General features: G+C 41.3%; 1 protein-coding gene across 1 annotated transcript in view; it reads right to left on the bottom strand.

Annotated features, from left to right (window-relative positions):
• syt7b (synaptotagmin VIIb) overlaps positions 1–15,566 on the bottom strand; it is a 156,076-nt gene that overhangs the window by 64,467 nt on the left and 76,043 nt on the right. The window contains exon 3 of the mRNA XM_050043165.1: positions 1,422–1,501. Within this exon, the coding sequence (XP_049899122.1) occupies positions 1,422–1,501 (80 nt within the window). The remainder of the gene's footprint in view (positions 1–1,421; positions 1,502–15,566) is intronic.

A 15,566-nucleotide genomic window follows, 5' to 3' on the forward strand; every position in this document is an offset into this window, starting at 1 on the left:
AGAGGAAAATGGCCAGACTGGTTCAAGATGATAGAAAGGAAACAGTTACTCAAATAACCACTCGCTGAATGAACAGCACGTCAAACCTTGAAGCAGATGGCCACACCGGGTGCCACTCCTGTCAGCTAACAACAGGAAACTGAGGCTACAATTTGCACGGGTTCACAAATATTGAACAATAGAAGATTGGATAAATGTTGTCTGGTCTGATGAGTCTCGATTTCTGCTGCAACATTCAGATAGTAGGGTCAGAATTTGGTGTAAACAACATGAAAGCATGGATCCATCCTGCCTTGTATCAACGGTTCAGGCTGGTTGTGGTGGTGTAATGGTGTGGTGGATATTTTCTTGGCACACCTTTGGGTCCGAAGAGTATTGTTGCTGTCTTTGTCCATCCCTTTATGACCACAGTGAACCCATCTTTTGATGGCTCAGATCATTTCTAAGTGGTTTCTTGAACATGGCAATGAGTTCACTGTACTCCAGTGGCCTCCACAGTCACCAGATCTCAATCCAATGGAGCACCTTTGGGATGTGGTGGAACGGGAGATTCGCATCATGGATGTGCAGCCGACAAATCTGCAGCAACTGTGTGAAGCTATCATGTCAATATGGACCAAAATCTCTGAGGAATGTTTCCAGCACCTTGTTGAATCTATGCCACCAAGAATTAAGGCAGTTCTGAAGGCAAAAGGGGTCCAACCTGGTACTAGCAAGGTGTATCTAATAAGGTGGCCAGTGAGTGTAGTTCCACAGGATAAAAGGGAAGTCTAAGATACGGAAAAGGATCTTTCTCTTTAACAAAAAGCTCTCTCTCAACAATGTTGTCATACACTAGTAACAACAATCAGAGTCTGTCAAAGGCAAAAACAAACACTTTAATGCACGTAATCGCCCTGAGTAATAATATTGCAGCCTGTCTGGCAGCTGCCAGCCGCAATGCTCCTGCTCAACCTTGGACAAACTTCAAAATTTTGTTCCCATTAGTCACAAAACATGGACCCAGGTTGAAAAATAGTTACCCTTTTAAGTTGTAGATAACACTGTTGTGGTGTTCTGTAATAATGTGTGACTACTTCATTTAAATTTCTGTGTTTGTATTTTCCAAACTGATTAAAGGAAATGTCATTTTGAAGTAAAGCTTATTTATTCATAACTTTGATTTATACAAACAGAATATATGAGTAACTTCCCTTCACTGTGTTTTAAGAGACTGTATAATTCAACCTCTTTGATAAATGAGAAATATACCCATATAACACTGTCTTGAGGGCATCATTTCATGGTGGACATTTTAGACCGTGTAAGGAAGGAGCTACAAGATTAGCTTTCCAATCAGAAACGGCTGTTAAAATGTGATACTATCACCACATCATAGATCATTTCCATACGCCTCCATCTAAACCCTCCCTGACACCTACTTGATGGCTTTATTTTCCCCTCGACCTCGCACAGAATCTGGAGAGCTGGCAGCCTCCACCCCGGGCTTATTCCTCTTCCCCTGCGAAGAGACAAGAGAGAGACAGAGACGGATCTCAGAGCCGTGTCTTGATCGTTGTTTACAAAAGCATTTTTGCAAGTGAAGTGCACATTACAGAGGCTTTAGAGGAGCATCAGGTCCCAAACATGTTGTAAAATATGATAAATGAGGGGAGAGGAGAAATTGGTTTGATGCCAGGACTACAGCCAGCTTCTGAGGATCAAAACGTGACGGGGGACCACTTAACTACAATGAGATGCAAGAACACACTCCTGCGTGCACAAACATCACAAACGTCTTCACACACAGAGCCTACTATACAACGCACTATGTAAGCTGTGTGTCAGACACCATATGAAATCAGGTTCATTAAGACACATACATCTACAGAGAAATTTACATACATATTATTATTCAAAAAGAGAAGACTACACATTTATTAGAAGTGAACACTTAGAACCATATCTCATGCAATAAAAATGACTAAAAGTGTATTTATAGTTGTGTGCTAAGGGGTTGGAGCATAGCTACAGAGCCCAAGCACAGACGTAGTGGGTACGTCGCTGTAGTTGTTATACTCCACCTCACAAATGTGACCACAAATCAGGGTTACAGCAGCTATGGTTATTCAGCTTTAAAGTCCACAGGAACAATACTTAAGTTTGGGCTGCGTGTGTGTTCTCAAATTTTCCAATCCATGTGGAGATTGAAGACAACATTGCAGCTATACTTTATGGGTTTTCAACAAGGCCTATGTCGCTGTGGTGTGGGGGAGTGTGCAGGGCCTTCCCACTGTGCTAGCAGTGGGAGCTCTTATGTCATGAGTAAAATTTACCCACATTTTGCGTCATCAGGGGGACTTTGACTGCCGGACGGGTGGCCCTGGGGGTGCCACAACATCTGCACACACTCCACACACCCTGGCGACACAGGCCTGGTTAATAATTGGCAAAGCATTCCTTTAAGTAAGCTGAAGATAGTCTCAGTAGTCTTCTTCCTTTCAGTAACACACATCAAGCAAAGCAATCTCCGCTGCAGATCTTCTGCTCATCAAACCTTGCTCTCTATCACAGTTAACAAAAGAATGAGAACATAATTACTGTGGATGGGGCTGTACCGAGTGTCATTGTTTTACATTTGAAGTTTGTGTTGAGGTTTTTGAATGAGGCTTCTGACGACTGCCGTCATATTTCATGATATTACACCCTAAATATTTTTTTAAAATCCTACAATAAAAATCCTCAATTTGAATAAAGTGATTCATTGGATTAAAAAGTTGGTCTGTTTTCATAAAATCAAAGCTCTTTAATGAATAAAATGTAATTTATGGAGCTGTTAGATTGCCATTTGGCTGTGCTGTGTTATTTCAGATGTGTGCCTCCCTTTGTGTGCCACAAGCAAACAGGTTTTTGATCAAGTAAAATCTTTTGTTTTTGAAAGGCTGAATGCCAACAAATAAGGCAGAATATTTTGTTAATGATAAAAACATGTTTTAATATGATTACATCTATCTTTTTTAAAAAAAAATTTCTTTTGAACTTTACAACACTCTGGAGTTCACAAGAGTCAGAAACCATCCTACGCAGCCATAACTGGAATATAATTTTACAAATAGTATAATAATAATAACCCTGATCTTGAAATGCAAAAATCTTTATCTGCAAGAAATACGATGTTTAAACAGAATAGGCATGAAAAAAAATAAAAAATAAAAAGGGCTACACAGCATTCAAATGTTGATTTAGAATGCATGAAGCTCTAACTGTTGGATATATAATTGAAGCAGCACAGCCTGATCATGTACAATACATCATCTACAGCCTGGGTCTTCAAAAGGGGGTCCATGACCCCTAAGTGGTCCCCAGAGTTACTACAGTGGGGGCCACCAAAACTTATAACTTTTTTTAAAGATATTTTGGGGCGTTTTAGCCTTTAATTGATAGGACAGCTTAAGCGTGAAGGGGGGAGAGAGAGAGAGGGAAGGACATGCAGCAAAGGTCCACAGGCTGGAGTCGAACCCTGGCTGCTGCGGCAACAGCCTTGTACATGGGGCGTCTGATCTACCACTAAGCCACCGACGCCCTGCAAAACTTATAACTTTTTGAGCAAGAGGCTCCTAAATACCATCCACCTGAGAAACAAACATGATGTATAAAGGGGTATGACTTTCACACAGCATTAAAGCAGGACGTTCAGTTTAATAGTGCTGGCTGTTCTCACAAATTGCTTGTATATTTTCCTGCAAAAAGTAATGCAACCAATGCGCTTACAGGAGTAAACAAGAGGCCCGTTTCCACCACAGGAACTTCGGGGTAAATTTACGGGGCCGGGGCCGTTGGTGCGTGTCTCCACCGCAGGAACCACCCCCGGAGGACAGAGTTCCGGAACTTTTACAGGGGCTAAACAAGTCCCTGCCTCGGGGTAGGTACTCAGAACGGCCCCAAGAGAGTCCTGGCTAGTTGGCATTTTTAAAACTCAGCAGACGAGGGTTAGCTCGTTCATAGCTTCCACCGCCATGTAAACAAACTCAATAAACGGTCCGTGAAAAACATATTTTTTCCGGCGGATATCTTAGTTACAACATGATTGAGCTAGCAAAGCAGTTTTGTGTTGCTATGCGTGGTATTTATTCAGTTTTGGTAAATCACGATGTCTAGAAAGCATCAGTGGCTGCAGCTGACAGGGACAGCTAACAGCAGCAGCAAAGCTAACATCGGGACGTCATCTGTTAAAAGCCTCCCGTTGTCGGAAACAACATGAAACTACTCCAGTTAGCTCAATCATGTTGTAACTAAGACATCCGCTGGAAAAAAAAAATTTTCACGGGCCACTTTGTGAGTTTAGTGAGTTATTCCAGACACCGCTATCGGCTAACAGCTAACAGCGTCCCTACGCCACTACGTCGCCCCGGTCAAAATGGTCGCGCAACGATTACATCACATCCAGAGCCCGGTAACTTTACAGGAACCTTCCTCCTACTCCGCTCTCTCAGTGGAGACACGGCGGTTGAGAGGGCCGAGCGAGAGGACGTTCCTATAGTAGTTCCTGCCCCCCAAATAGTACCAGGAACTTCTTCAGTGGAAACGGGCCTAAGGAAGCAGTCCCCAGTGGTCTTGTAAGCAGGAAGGTTGAGGCGGTGGATGGGCCACAAAAACCTGGACTTTCTCCTGGAGTCGCACACTTGGAACTGTGTGAACTTTACTTGCCTATTCTTAACAATCATTATTTAATGTTAATTATGTAACTGTAAATTAGGGATGTGACATAATTCGCGGGGCGATAATTCGTAGGATATCATACAACCAGTTCTATGAGATTAAGTTGTGCAGTGACACTCACATAATATATTAAACAAGTGCACTGTGCTAACGATGGATCGGAAATGTGAAACAACATTTTAGATATCAAACAAAAGCCAGAGACTGTTTCGCATTAAGTTGCTGTGAGCTGTAAACTCACCACCTCTTAGCAGAAGGCAAAAGATAACGTTATCTCAGAGCCTGACCAGGCAAATCCTCTCCTCCTCTGGGGAGCTACCTCTGTGTTTGCAGCTGTCTGTGCTGAAGAGCAAATTGAAAGTGAAGAGCGCTCACTCTGCAGCAAAATCTGGGGACCAAAGTGTTCCCTGAAGTAGCCTACACTGCACACTGACTAGCAAACCAACAAAAAAAACTTGATTGACTTAAGGGGCCTCTGACTTATGATTCGAATCTCCAACTTTCAGGAGGAGCCCTAACGTTTATTCATGGAACTTCAGGCCCAGTTAAATATGCAACTCAATTTTATTCAATATATCTAGTAGGGGCGAGGGTCCTCTGCTCCGTCTCTCTTCCAGCTAAGGGGTCCTTGGCTTGAGAAATGTTGAAGACCCCTGATCTTCAGTCGTGTTGCAGTGTTGACATCAATGGGTGAATTCTGATGCAGAACTATATATCAAAATTCTGTGGGTATCTACAACAGGACTGCCAATAAACCCAGGCATCAAGTCTAAATCCATCTTAAGAAAACTGAACTCCTCCACATATGAGATACTTTACAATTCAAAAACCAAAAAGTGTTCTTAAAGCAGACAAGTGTCTATCCAGAGCTCTCTAAGGGAGAAACAAGATCATTTGGAGGGAGGGGGGGATTCAAAAATATGCATATATTTCTTTTGATATATATTATGAAGCTTACTTTACCTCGTCCCTGCACATTTCTACCACTTAATGGATCGTGCTTTCAGCAGAGCAATATACACTAGTTACAGTTATTGACCTTTACATTTTACTGAACTCTGTATTATTGAACTCTTGAGGATGATAACACTGAGCTCCCTCCAGCTGAGTCACACAGACCCTCTCCTCTTACATAATGTTTTTCCATCCGAACCTCGCAATGTGGACATGAAGAGCACATATGCCGTTAAATGTCGACTAAATAGAAAAGACCTCTCTTCATCTCTCAACGTGTTTTTCGAGCGAAGCTTTATCCATGATCAAGGCAACAACATTTTGGACTTGATCCCTTTTGGAGATCTCAGCTACATCACCATCTGTTGCTGTAGATAATTATCATCATCATCTTGACTTGGGTTTGAATCACATATGAAATATTTTGATAAAATATGCAGTACTTCGAAAATGACTCCTCCATGTTAGTTATAGAGACGACATCACATCGTGCTAGACAGACAAATAAAAGGAAGATTCAGAGCTCAGAACTCCAACATACCAGTCAAGGACTTTTCGCCAGTACACAATGTGCCTGGATGAGTTTTATATAACATTAATTTCAAGTCGTGCAGAAGAGAAACCATTATTGTTTGTACTTCCAGAGAGACCTGCTAGCCTTGGCTATTTCAGGGGTGATGAAGGTGTGTCATGTTTCCCTCCTACACGCTCAACCCGGCTCCTTTTGATTGCACAAGAACCGTCAAATATAGAGGGTACACTAATTCATATTTTCACTCTTTGAAGTGTCACTTTAACTCCTTCCTTTTTCCTCAAAACTGAGATTTTTCAGCAGCACTCTCTGCATCAGCAGCCACTAATAACCAGTTGTGAAAAGCTCAAAGGAGAGAACAGCAGAGGGTATGAAGATGCTAAAATTAAATTGAGGCAATCTGCCATCGAATGTTAATTGCGGAATTAAATGTCACAAGAAGACAAAGAAATAATGTCTTTTTATTGGTGGGTTTTATATTTGGTTTCCATTCTGCTTTCTGTGAAGTCAGAGGGGGCTATTTCACAGTGGTCACTTTAACGATCCCTTTATTTTCACAAAACAGTGCAATGTGCTCATCCTATTGCTCATGCTTTTTCTTGTATTTTAAAGGGTTTAGCCACTGCATCAGAAACACCAGGGAGACTTTGGTGTGCAGTCACACTGTCTACAGTATATCTGTTTCACATCACATGTTATAATTGTTTAATACAGGCTATTTTTAGTTTTCACTTCCCCTGACCTGCATGGAAGAAACTGGAGGGACCAGTGCACAGACAGGGAGAATATACTAATTTAAAAGCCCCAGCTGCGCAGTCACCGGGTTCAAACAGAAGACCTCTGCCTTGCAAGTGATGGTGCTAACCTATGCAGCCATGTGGGAGACAACATAAAGTCTTAAAACGAGGACAGTCTGTCATCATGATTTGCTGAGCGGACTGGATTTGTGTTCTTTCAATTATTTATGATAGTTAGAAGAGTCACATAGGAGTGCCTGTCGCTGACTTCAGATTTGCTAATAAAAAATATAAACCCACTCATGATATTATAGCACCTTATAGGCATAAGAGTGAAAACACATTATATTTATAGAAGCCTTGACAAGAAACATCACAGGTTTTACTAGAACCTCAATTAAAGGCTCTGAGTGGAATCAGGTGCTTTACGTATGGATCATTTTTGATGCAACCTTATTAATGTTTAAAGGCTGTGTGAAGGAACACAGAACAGATGGTTCCAGATGCAGACGAAGAACACTACGAGTTTCTAGTTTCCTCACACATAAACAGACAAAATAGGTCACCTGTCACTGTTGTCCACAATGACCCATATGATTGTTCCAAATGCAGATCATGCGCATGTTTTCTGAGCTACCACCTCTGTTGTTCAGATTCGGTCAACTTTTAACTAAAAAATATGAGATATTGTGTTAGATTCTGGATATAGTAATATGGTAACAGGTGTCTTTTCCTGATTTTACAGGTTGCATCACAGTAAATTTGCTGTTTTATTTGTTTTCAAAGCCATATATAGACTGGCACCCCAGTGCATTGCTGAACTTCTCTGCCCCTACTCCAACTCCCGACTTCTTAGATCCACAGAACAATGTCTTTTAACTGTCCCACAATCGAGGCTGCTGGGTAAGGGAGATCGTGCCTTTGTGGTTGCTGCTCCAAAGCTTTGGAACAGCCTTCCCCTCTCAATCAAATGCTCCACCTCCATTGACACTTTTAAGACAAATCTTAAAATGTACATGTTTTCAATGGCCTTTGGTTGTTGGTAGTGGTTTTAATATTTTATGATCTTTTTATGTATGCAATAGTTCTTAGTGGTGTTATTCTGTTTTATATCTGTGTACATGTTATATTGCTACATATTTGTGTGCTATTCTTTTAATTTGTACAGCACTTTGGTCAACTGCAGTTGTTTTTAAATGTGCCATATAAGTAAACTTGATTTGATTTGATAGAGATGTAATTTCCTGAACTTACCAGACTGTTCTTGCTGTTATAGTTTTTTGTCTTTACCCACTCAGTTATTATATACAGTCAACCCTACAATATTGTCGTGATCTTTGATTTTCTCTATATCCCTCCATAGCCCTAATACATAATTTGATATGGGTGACGTAAAGAGCCAATTCCATTTGGATATTCTGAATTTCCCATTAAGACACATGTGACATATCATTCAGGTTTTAGGAGCATTCCTTGGACACGTATACAGTGCATTCGAAATATGGGTCTCAGTTGGGTTTTTAACCACAGTTTGCGACACTGTTTATGGTCGGCCCAGTGCATTGTACACAAATCAACCAGCCAACAGGTTGTGAAAAGCCCACATTTCTAGTCAGAAGGAGAAACACACCTTCTCTTGAACATTAATAAAGACTTGGATATCAACAGGACTTTGGATATGTGCAAATATGATGTTACATTAATCAGCGTATGCATGGCTGTTTGTAAACAGGAATATTAGGGGAATATTCATTGTCATTAGCCATGGATACAGCTTAGTAGGAATATTGTCTTTTTTGAAATAAGAGTAGAAATAAATATTTTCTGCAAGTAAACGCAGTTAATGTCATGCTACTTCTGCTTTGACTACAGGATAGTAATTACTGCCACCACCAGGAGGATGTTGCTTGTCAGGAAAAGATAAAAATACTTGTCTGGGTCCAGACCTTTGGATCCGCCCACTAAACCGAGTTGGAGTTGAGTGTTTCCTCTGACATCATGACATGAAACAGCAGTTTCTTGGTTAAAATAAACAACAACCAATGAGCGCCACGGAGGGACACAATTAGCCAATCAGCACCCTGAGTGGGCAAGCTGTTATCAAGTCACACACCAATGAGGAACAATAACAGACATGGCAAGCCCTATGGACACGATAGAGGCTGTTATCTAAGCTGCTCATATCTGCTCATATCGTCTCAATATTGCCCCACATTGTAGTTTGTTTTTACATTGCACCACTCCATTCTTAAAATCCGGCCAAAATAGGTATGTTGGCATGGCTGCACAGCAGTGTGGGCTTAAAATGACGTTAGATTCAGGTGAACATGTTGGTCTCATGACTGAATAGTGAAAATATTTACTGATGTACATTGTATAATTTGTTGAGAACAAAATGATGTAACAACAGTCAATGGAAACCAAAATCATCAACCCACTAAGGGCTGCATTGAAAATCACAAGGTAAGGTAAGGTCTGACAGTCGCTCTGAGGATTTCATCCCAGTACCTAACAGCAGTCAGGGTACTGCTGGCTATGACATGGAGGTCTTTACAACCCTCCAAGGATATGCCTCATCAGAATATCACTGACCCACCACCATAACTGGTCATTCTCGATGATGATACAGACACCTTTGATGTTATAGACTCTTTCATGCCTGTCACATGTGCTCAGTGTGAACCTGCTCTCATCTGTGAAGAGAACAGGGCGCCAGTGGCGGACCTGCCAATTCTGGTGTTCTCTGGTGAATGCCAATCGAGCTGCACGGTGCTGGGCTTGGAGCACAGGTCCCACTGGAGGAGGTCTGGCCTTCATGCCACCCTCATGGAGTCTGTTTCTGACAGTTTGGTCAGAAACACGCACACAAGTAGCCTGCTGGAGATCATTTTGTAGGGCTCTGGCAGTGCTCCTCCCGTTCCTCCTCAAACAAAGGAGCAGATACTGGTCCTGCTGCTGGGTTGATGCCCTTCTACGGCCCTGTCTAGCTTTCCTTGTGTAATGGCCGGTCTCCTAGTATCTCCTCTATGCTCTGTGCAATCTGATTGGGCTGAAGGTATTGTCTCGTGCTACCAGTAGTGACAAGGACACTGCACCTGTTGTCACTTTCATTTGCACCAAAGCAAGTGAAACTGATTCACAATCACTTGATCTTCCTAAATGGACAGATTGATATGTCTGAAGTTTAACTGACTTGGTGTTATACAGCAAAGATTAAGTGTTCCCTTAATTTTTTTTGAGCAGTGTAAATTGGTTACTATGGATGCAATGTCAGACTGAAGATGGACACAAAGTGTAATTAAAGGTGATAGGCGATAAAAAATACAGTAAGTTGTTTAAAGGTTTTCAGTAAGTTACTGATGCTGTGTTTTTTCTGGTAATTAAAGTTTCTTCAGTTCTGTAACTTCCTGCAATTTCCTTCTACTTTGAAAATACTTGCATTCTTGAAAAGGGAAAACAAATGTCTATTGCTGATGCTGATGTCTATTTGTTACCTGACTGACTTTCTTATCAGACATTGATAGAGGATTTCTTTGCCTTTCTTTGGTTGAGAGATTTGTTGCTCAATTTCAAACTTGATGATGAATGCCGTATTTGTACCCAATGAAGGATTTGAAGCAGCCTGGAGGCTTTCAGACACAGCGCAGAGCTGCATGTTTATCTGAATGCAGCTTTCAGTGTCCCGCAGACAGGTGGCCTCTTTATGAATTCTACTGTCTCTCTCTCTCTCTCTCTCTCTCTCTATAATGCATCCACCATACACTGTATTATTTATCATGTCACATCTCATGTGTCCAGCTCGGCACAAACATTTTCAATAGAGAGAGCAGCTTTGGGGGCCTGACCTCATCTGTACCTTCATTCAGCCACTACTGTAAACACACACATACTGTACAATGCATACACACAAGACAGAATGATATTAGATTCTGGGACTCAGAGAAGGATAGATTTCTAGCAGTCAAGAATACGCTATCAAGTGCAGCTCATCTATCATTAAACAGAATCATAAAATCTTGAGGAGGCTGTGGAGGAGAGGGTGGAGAAGGTACAATGTTGAGAGAGTGTGGGTGGATGTGAGAAACAGACGGGAAGATCGAGAGGACGGGGGAGTAACAGGAGTACGACGACAGAGTAGAGGGGCAAGTGAGAAACACAAAGGGACAGGATAGAGGAGGTTTGAAACAGAATCCAGCATAATGACGGCACCGTAGCTGCGTGCAGACGACTTTAAAGACGGCACATGTGATGTACTGGGGATGTGAGGAGGAGGGGGGCTGAGGGGGATTCCCAGCTCAGAGCGGTGTGGACCTGCTTCCCTCTGGAGTATTTTTCAAAACCCTGCTGTCATCATGTTTGTCACACACCTGGATGTTCAACATCGACCAGCATCACCTTCTCTTCTTCCCTGCCTGCCTGTCTGAATGCCTCTGTGGCTGTTTCTGCCTCTGCCTCTCCCTTCCCTCCTCCTCCCACTCTCCTCCCACCTCCACTCCCATAAAACAACCAATGGCATGAGACCAGTTCCAGACAGCTTCATCTCTCCTGGAGCGAATGCTCTCGTATGAATCCTTTTCTTTCATGGCCAGAAATGTACCGTTCGTATTGATGTGATTCATCAGAGGAATAAGTGAACAAACACACTTCACCAACACTCTCTCCTAGAAATTACATTTATATACCACTAATTTGTTTTCAAAATTATAGTTTGTACAAAATATAATTGCTGTCTGGATTGTATTCAGTGGAAACATTTAGGCAGCAAAAGCACTTTGGCTCAAGAAAAATTGTGTTTTTTGTTTAAATGATAATGAGTAAACCAAAGGCGTAATCACCACAGGAGCTAGGGGGCCACATCTTCCCAAAATCTGAAATATCCTTCTGAGAAATGTCTATTTCTCCTCTGTGGGCGACATGCAGCCTGCTTTCATTACCAATTTGTCAAATTCCCTCACTGTGTCAGTGATTTTGGCGTCAGACACCAACGCAAAAAGGCACCTTTGGTGGCAGTATGATGTGCCACCAGGCAGTGTCAGTTTGCAACACAGCATTTACATAAAGAGCCGGAAAGTCCCTGTAGGAAGGGATGGAGGGGAGGTGGACAGAATCAACAAATGCTGGACTTTCACCTGAGAGTCTGCTGTTCTCTCCCTGTGTAAATGTTGAGCCAAAGCATGATGTTTTTTCTAAACTTTGCCACGTGCTTTTGTTGCACAAGGAAATAAACGTAAAAAGGTGTTTTACCTACGTTGCAAGTGTATTTTAAAAAAGACTGTATGCATCTACAAGCAGACACTGTAGATTTCCTGTGAAATGGAAGTCTATTTTGAGGAAACACAATGCATGTAAAAAGCGTCAATTGACATGCCATCTTGGAATGTCAACAGAAGATGCAGGAGGGTACCTTGCGCGTCATATTTAGACATGAAAGTCCACTGACAAAGCAGCGATATTTGATGAGCTGGGATGAGAATGCACTGGGACATGACACTGAAGCCTTTTTTTAAACACCATACCAACACATTACTACTCCGATGTCGTCATATATCGAGGTCATTGACCTTCCATGTCCAGATACGACATGAAAGATACCCTGGGTGCGTTGGATGTTGACATCCTGGGACACAGTGCCAAGGTCTGCCTGTTACATGCATTGCCTTCTATCAAACTACACTTCCATTTACACCGCAAATTTGCCGTTTACACACTGTCACTTTCAAAATCAACACACTACGTCAGTAAAACACCGCAAATTTACGCTTTTTTGCCTTCAACAGCTAACGCACGTGGTTGGGTTTAGGCAACAAAAGCATGTAGTTAGGTTTAGGAAAAAAGAACAGGGTTTGCTTTATAATCTTATGAGCCATGAATGCTGCTCTCCCAGGTGAAAGTTGGTGTTTGTTGGACCCATCCACCACCACTCACACTCCCACCCACCCTACTCAAACTTAGTCGCCTTAGCTTTTGTTCGTGTCCCACGGCGTTTCCCCGTGACGCTGCCAAGCACCATTAAACTAGGCAAGGCAAGGCAAGGCATGTTTATTTGTATAGCACAATTCAACACAAGGTAATTCAAAGTGCTTTACAGAGACATTAAAACCAACAAGACACAATTTAAAACAATAAAAACAGTCGATTAAAAAGGGAAATAGAAATTGAGAATGATAGTGATAATAATAAAATACAGTAACATAAAATAAAAACAGGCTCAATACATTGAACAGTCAGGATAAGAAAAGAAGTAGAATAATAAAAGGCATAAACCAGTGACCGGCCACGTATCATGTCGACGTTAAAGGACGGCTTTTTCGTCAGTGCCCAAGCGCCAGATTTTGATGACTTCAGAGAGAGACTGGATTGACCATACATGTAGTCTATTTGAGTCTGGATGTATTGTGAATACCACATCCTGGACATTTTCAGTGATGTATCACACATGAGGGTGTGACCAACAGAATACAGAAACGTCTTTTCAAAAAGGGAGGAAAGGGAGGAACACATTTTATGGCAGTAAGGGAGACATCTGATCCATTTTATTAAGATATATTGTTTCTGTTCTTCATCTGAAGATTGTTTTTTAATTTTATTAGAGAGTCTTAACTATAGCTTATTCTATAAAGATTTTAGGAGGGTTTGTTCATTTTAAGCTTTTTAAAACACATATTCAACCCATGTCCTTTGAGAGGGACAACGAGACTCGCTTCTTCTCATTTTCTATACTTCAGCAAACAGGGAAAACCCCAGAGCCAGGCAGTAGAGCAGGGTGGTGAATGCTCAGAGGATGACATATCAGCTGAGAAGGAGCCTAAAGAAAACATTATTGACACCCAAGTGCCCATTTTAGATTAGAAGTGACACGTAAACTAGGGGTCTGAAGTTTTAGCTATTAAACACAGACTCAAGGAAGGATAAATAGAAATTATTTACAGAGAAACATAAGCATACCCGCTATGTATCACCAGTCAGATGCACAGTACCTTTAATATTAGATCTCTTAAAAGTGAATTTAATTATATAATGTACTGTAAGGTACTGTTATAAGATGCATGTTTTGTGGAAAAGACTGACTGGATGTCCACTAAAAGGTACATGTTATAAATTATTTATTTTATTCAGTGACTTAAATTGTGTAAAATAATCAAAATATTCACACTTCTTTCTCTTCTAGGTTTTGATAGGGAAGTATGACCACCTCCCCTTCAACAATATTTGTAATGAACACTCCTCCCCTCAATATTCAGTGTTAAAACGTCTCCAAAACAAACTGCATGCTCACTGGACTCTGCAATATGTGCATGTACAGTGATTTACATTTGGTCATTGTGTATCCTCCGTGCGGTGTACACAGATTTTTGATACAAAAGTTAATAAGCCACATGTCTATGATACAGATAAAACACGGTCTCATTTGGAGCACCGCTGATGCACATGTTGAATATAAACCAGTGAGGTGCTGCTGCTGTTGACGAACATCTGGCGAGTGTTTCAGTGTAACAGACTGGAGGATGAACCGAGTTTACCTGACTTATTTGCCTTTTGAAAACTAGGACAGAAAATTAATTGACAGCTGTTTCGATAGTTGATTATTTATTTATTTTTTGAGCAACAATGCCAAACATGTTCTTTTCCCAGCTTCTCAAATGTGAGGTTTTGCTTCTTTTCTTTGTCTTATATGATAATAAATTTGATATCTTTGAGTTTTGGACTGTTTGTTGGACAAAATAAGCAACATGAAAATGCCAACTCAGACTCAGGGAACATTTGACATTTTACAGGCAAAATCATTCATCAAAAAATTAACCAGCAGATTAATAGATGACAAAAATAATCATTAGCTGCAGCAATATTACTGACATTTTTATATTCTCACATCTGGCACATCGCCTCTGTTCTTTACCTGTAGGTGTTTATTTGTTTAACCTTTAGGAGCGTGACACACAAAACAAACAAAAGATAATAAGGAAGATGAAAAAAACAGAGACAAGGACTATGAAGGGGAAACTACAGTGGCAGCGGAGAGACGAGAGAGGAGCAGGACAATCCTGGAAAACGAAATCAAGTAACATTCTGACAAGGACATGGAGATAAAGTGACAAAAGGACGAACAAACCAGACTGTTCCGTATAAAAGGAGAAGGAGGGTGACACAAAACAAAGACAGAGACATAGATAACTTGAGGGTAAACAAAGATAAGAAATGGGTTTGTTTGTCAGGTTCAGTGGGTTCTGCACTCCAAAGCAATGATAGCTATTTAGATTTTAAAGAGCACTTAACATACTTTATAAGTCTAGTAAGAAGTCATAAATGTTCCCTGGAAAATCATGTCATTTAGTTTGGCTGTTTTTCTTCTGAATAGCCGAGTTAACTCTCAGCTTGTGTATGTTTGATCAGCCGCCGAGCTGCAATCACTCCTCAAACAGAGCGACGGACAGAGATGAGAGAGGGGACAAACGGGAGGTGGAGTGGGGGGGGGAGCAGGGCAGAGTGTAGGAAATGCCAGAGGATCAAAATGTATAGGAGGAATTACAGTTTCTCCAGCAGCAGCCAGGAGCTCAGAGTGATGCTCATTAGCATATGAATCATTAGCATGGCACTGGAGGCTGGAGGCGAGCAGCCATAATGCACAAAGCTCAGAGAGCACAAAG

This window comes from Epinephelus moara, chromosome 1 (assembly GCF_006386435.1).
Source record: "Epinephelus moara isolate mb chromosome 1, YSFRI_EMoa_1.0, whole genome shotgun sequence".
NCBI lineage: Eukaryota > Metazoa > Chordata > Actinopteri > Perciformes > Serranidae > Epinephelus > Epinephelus moara.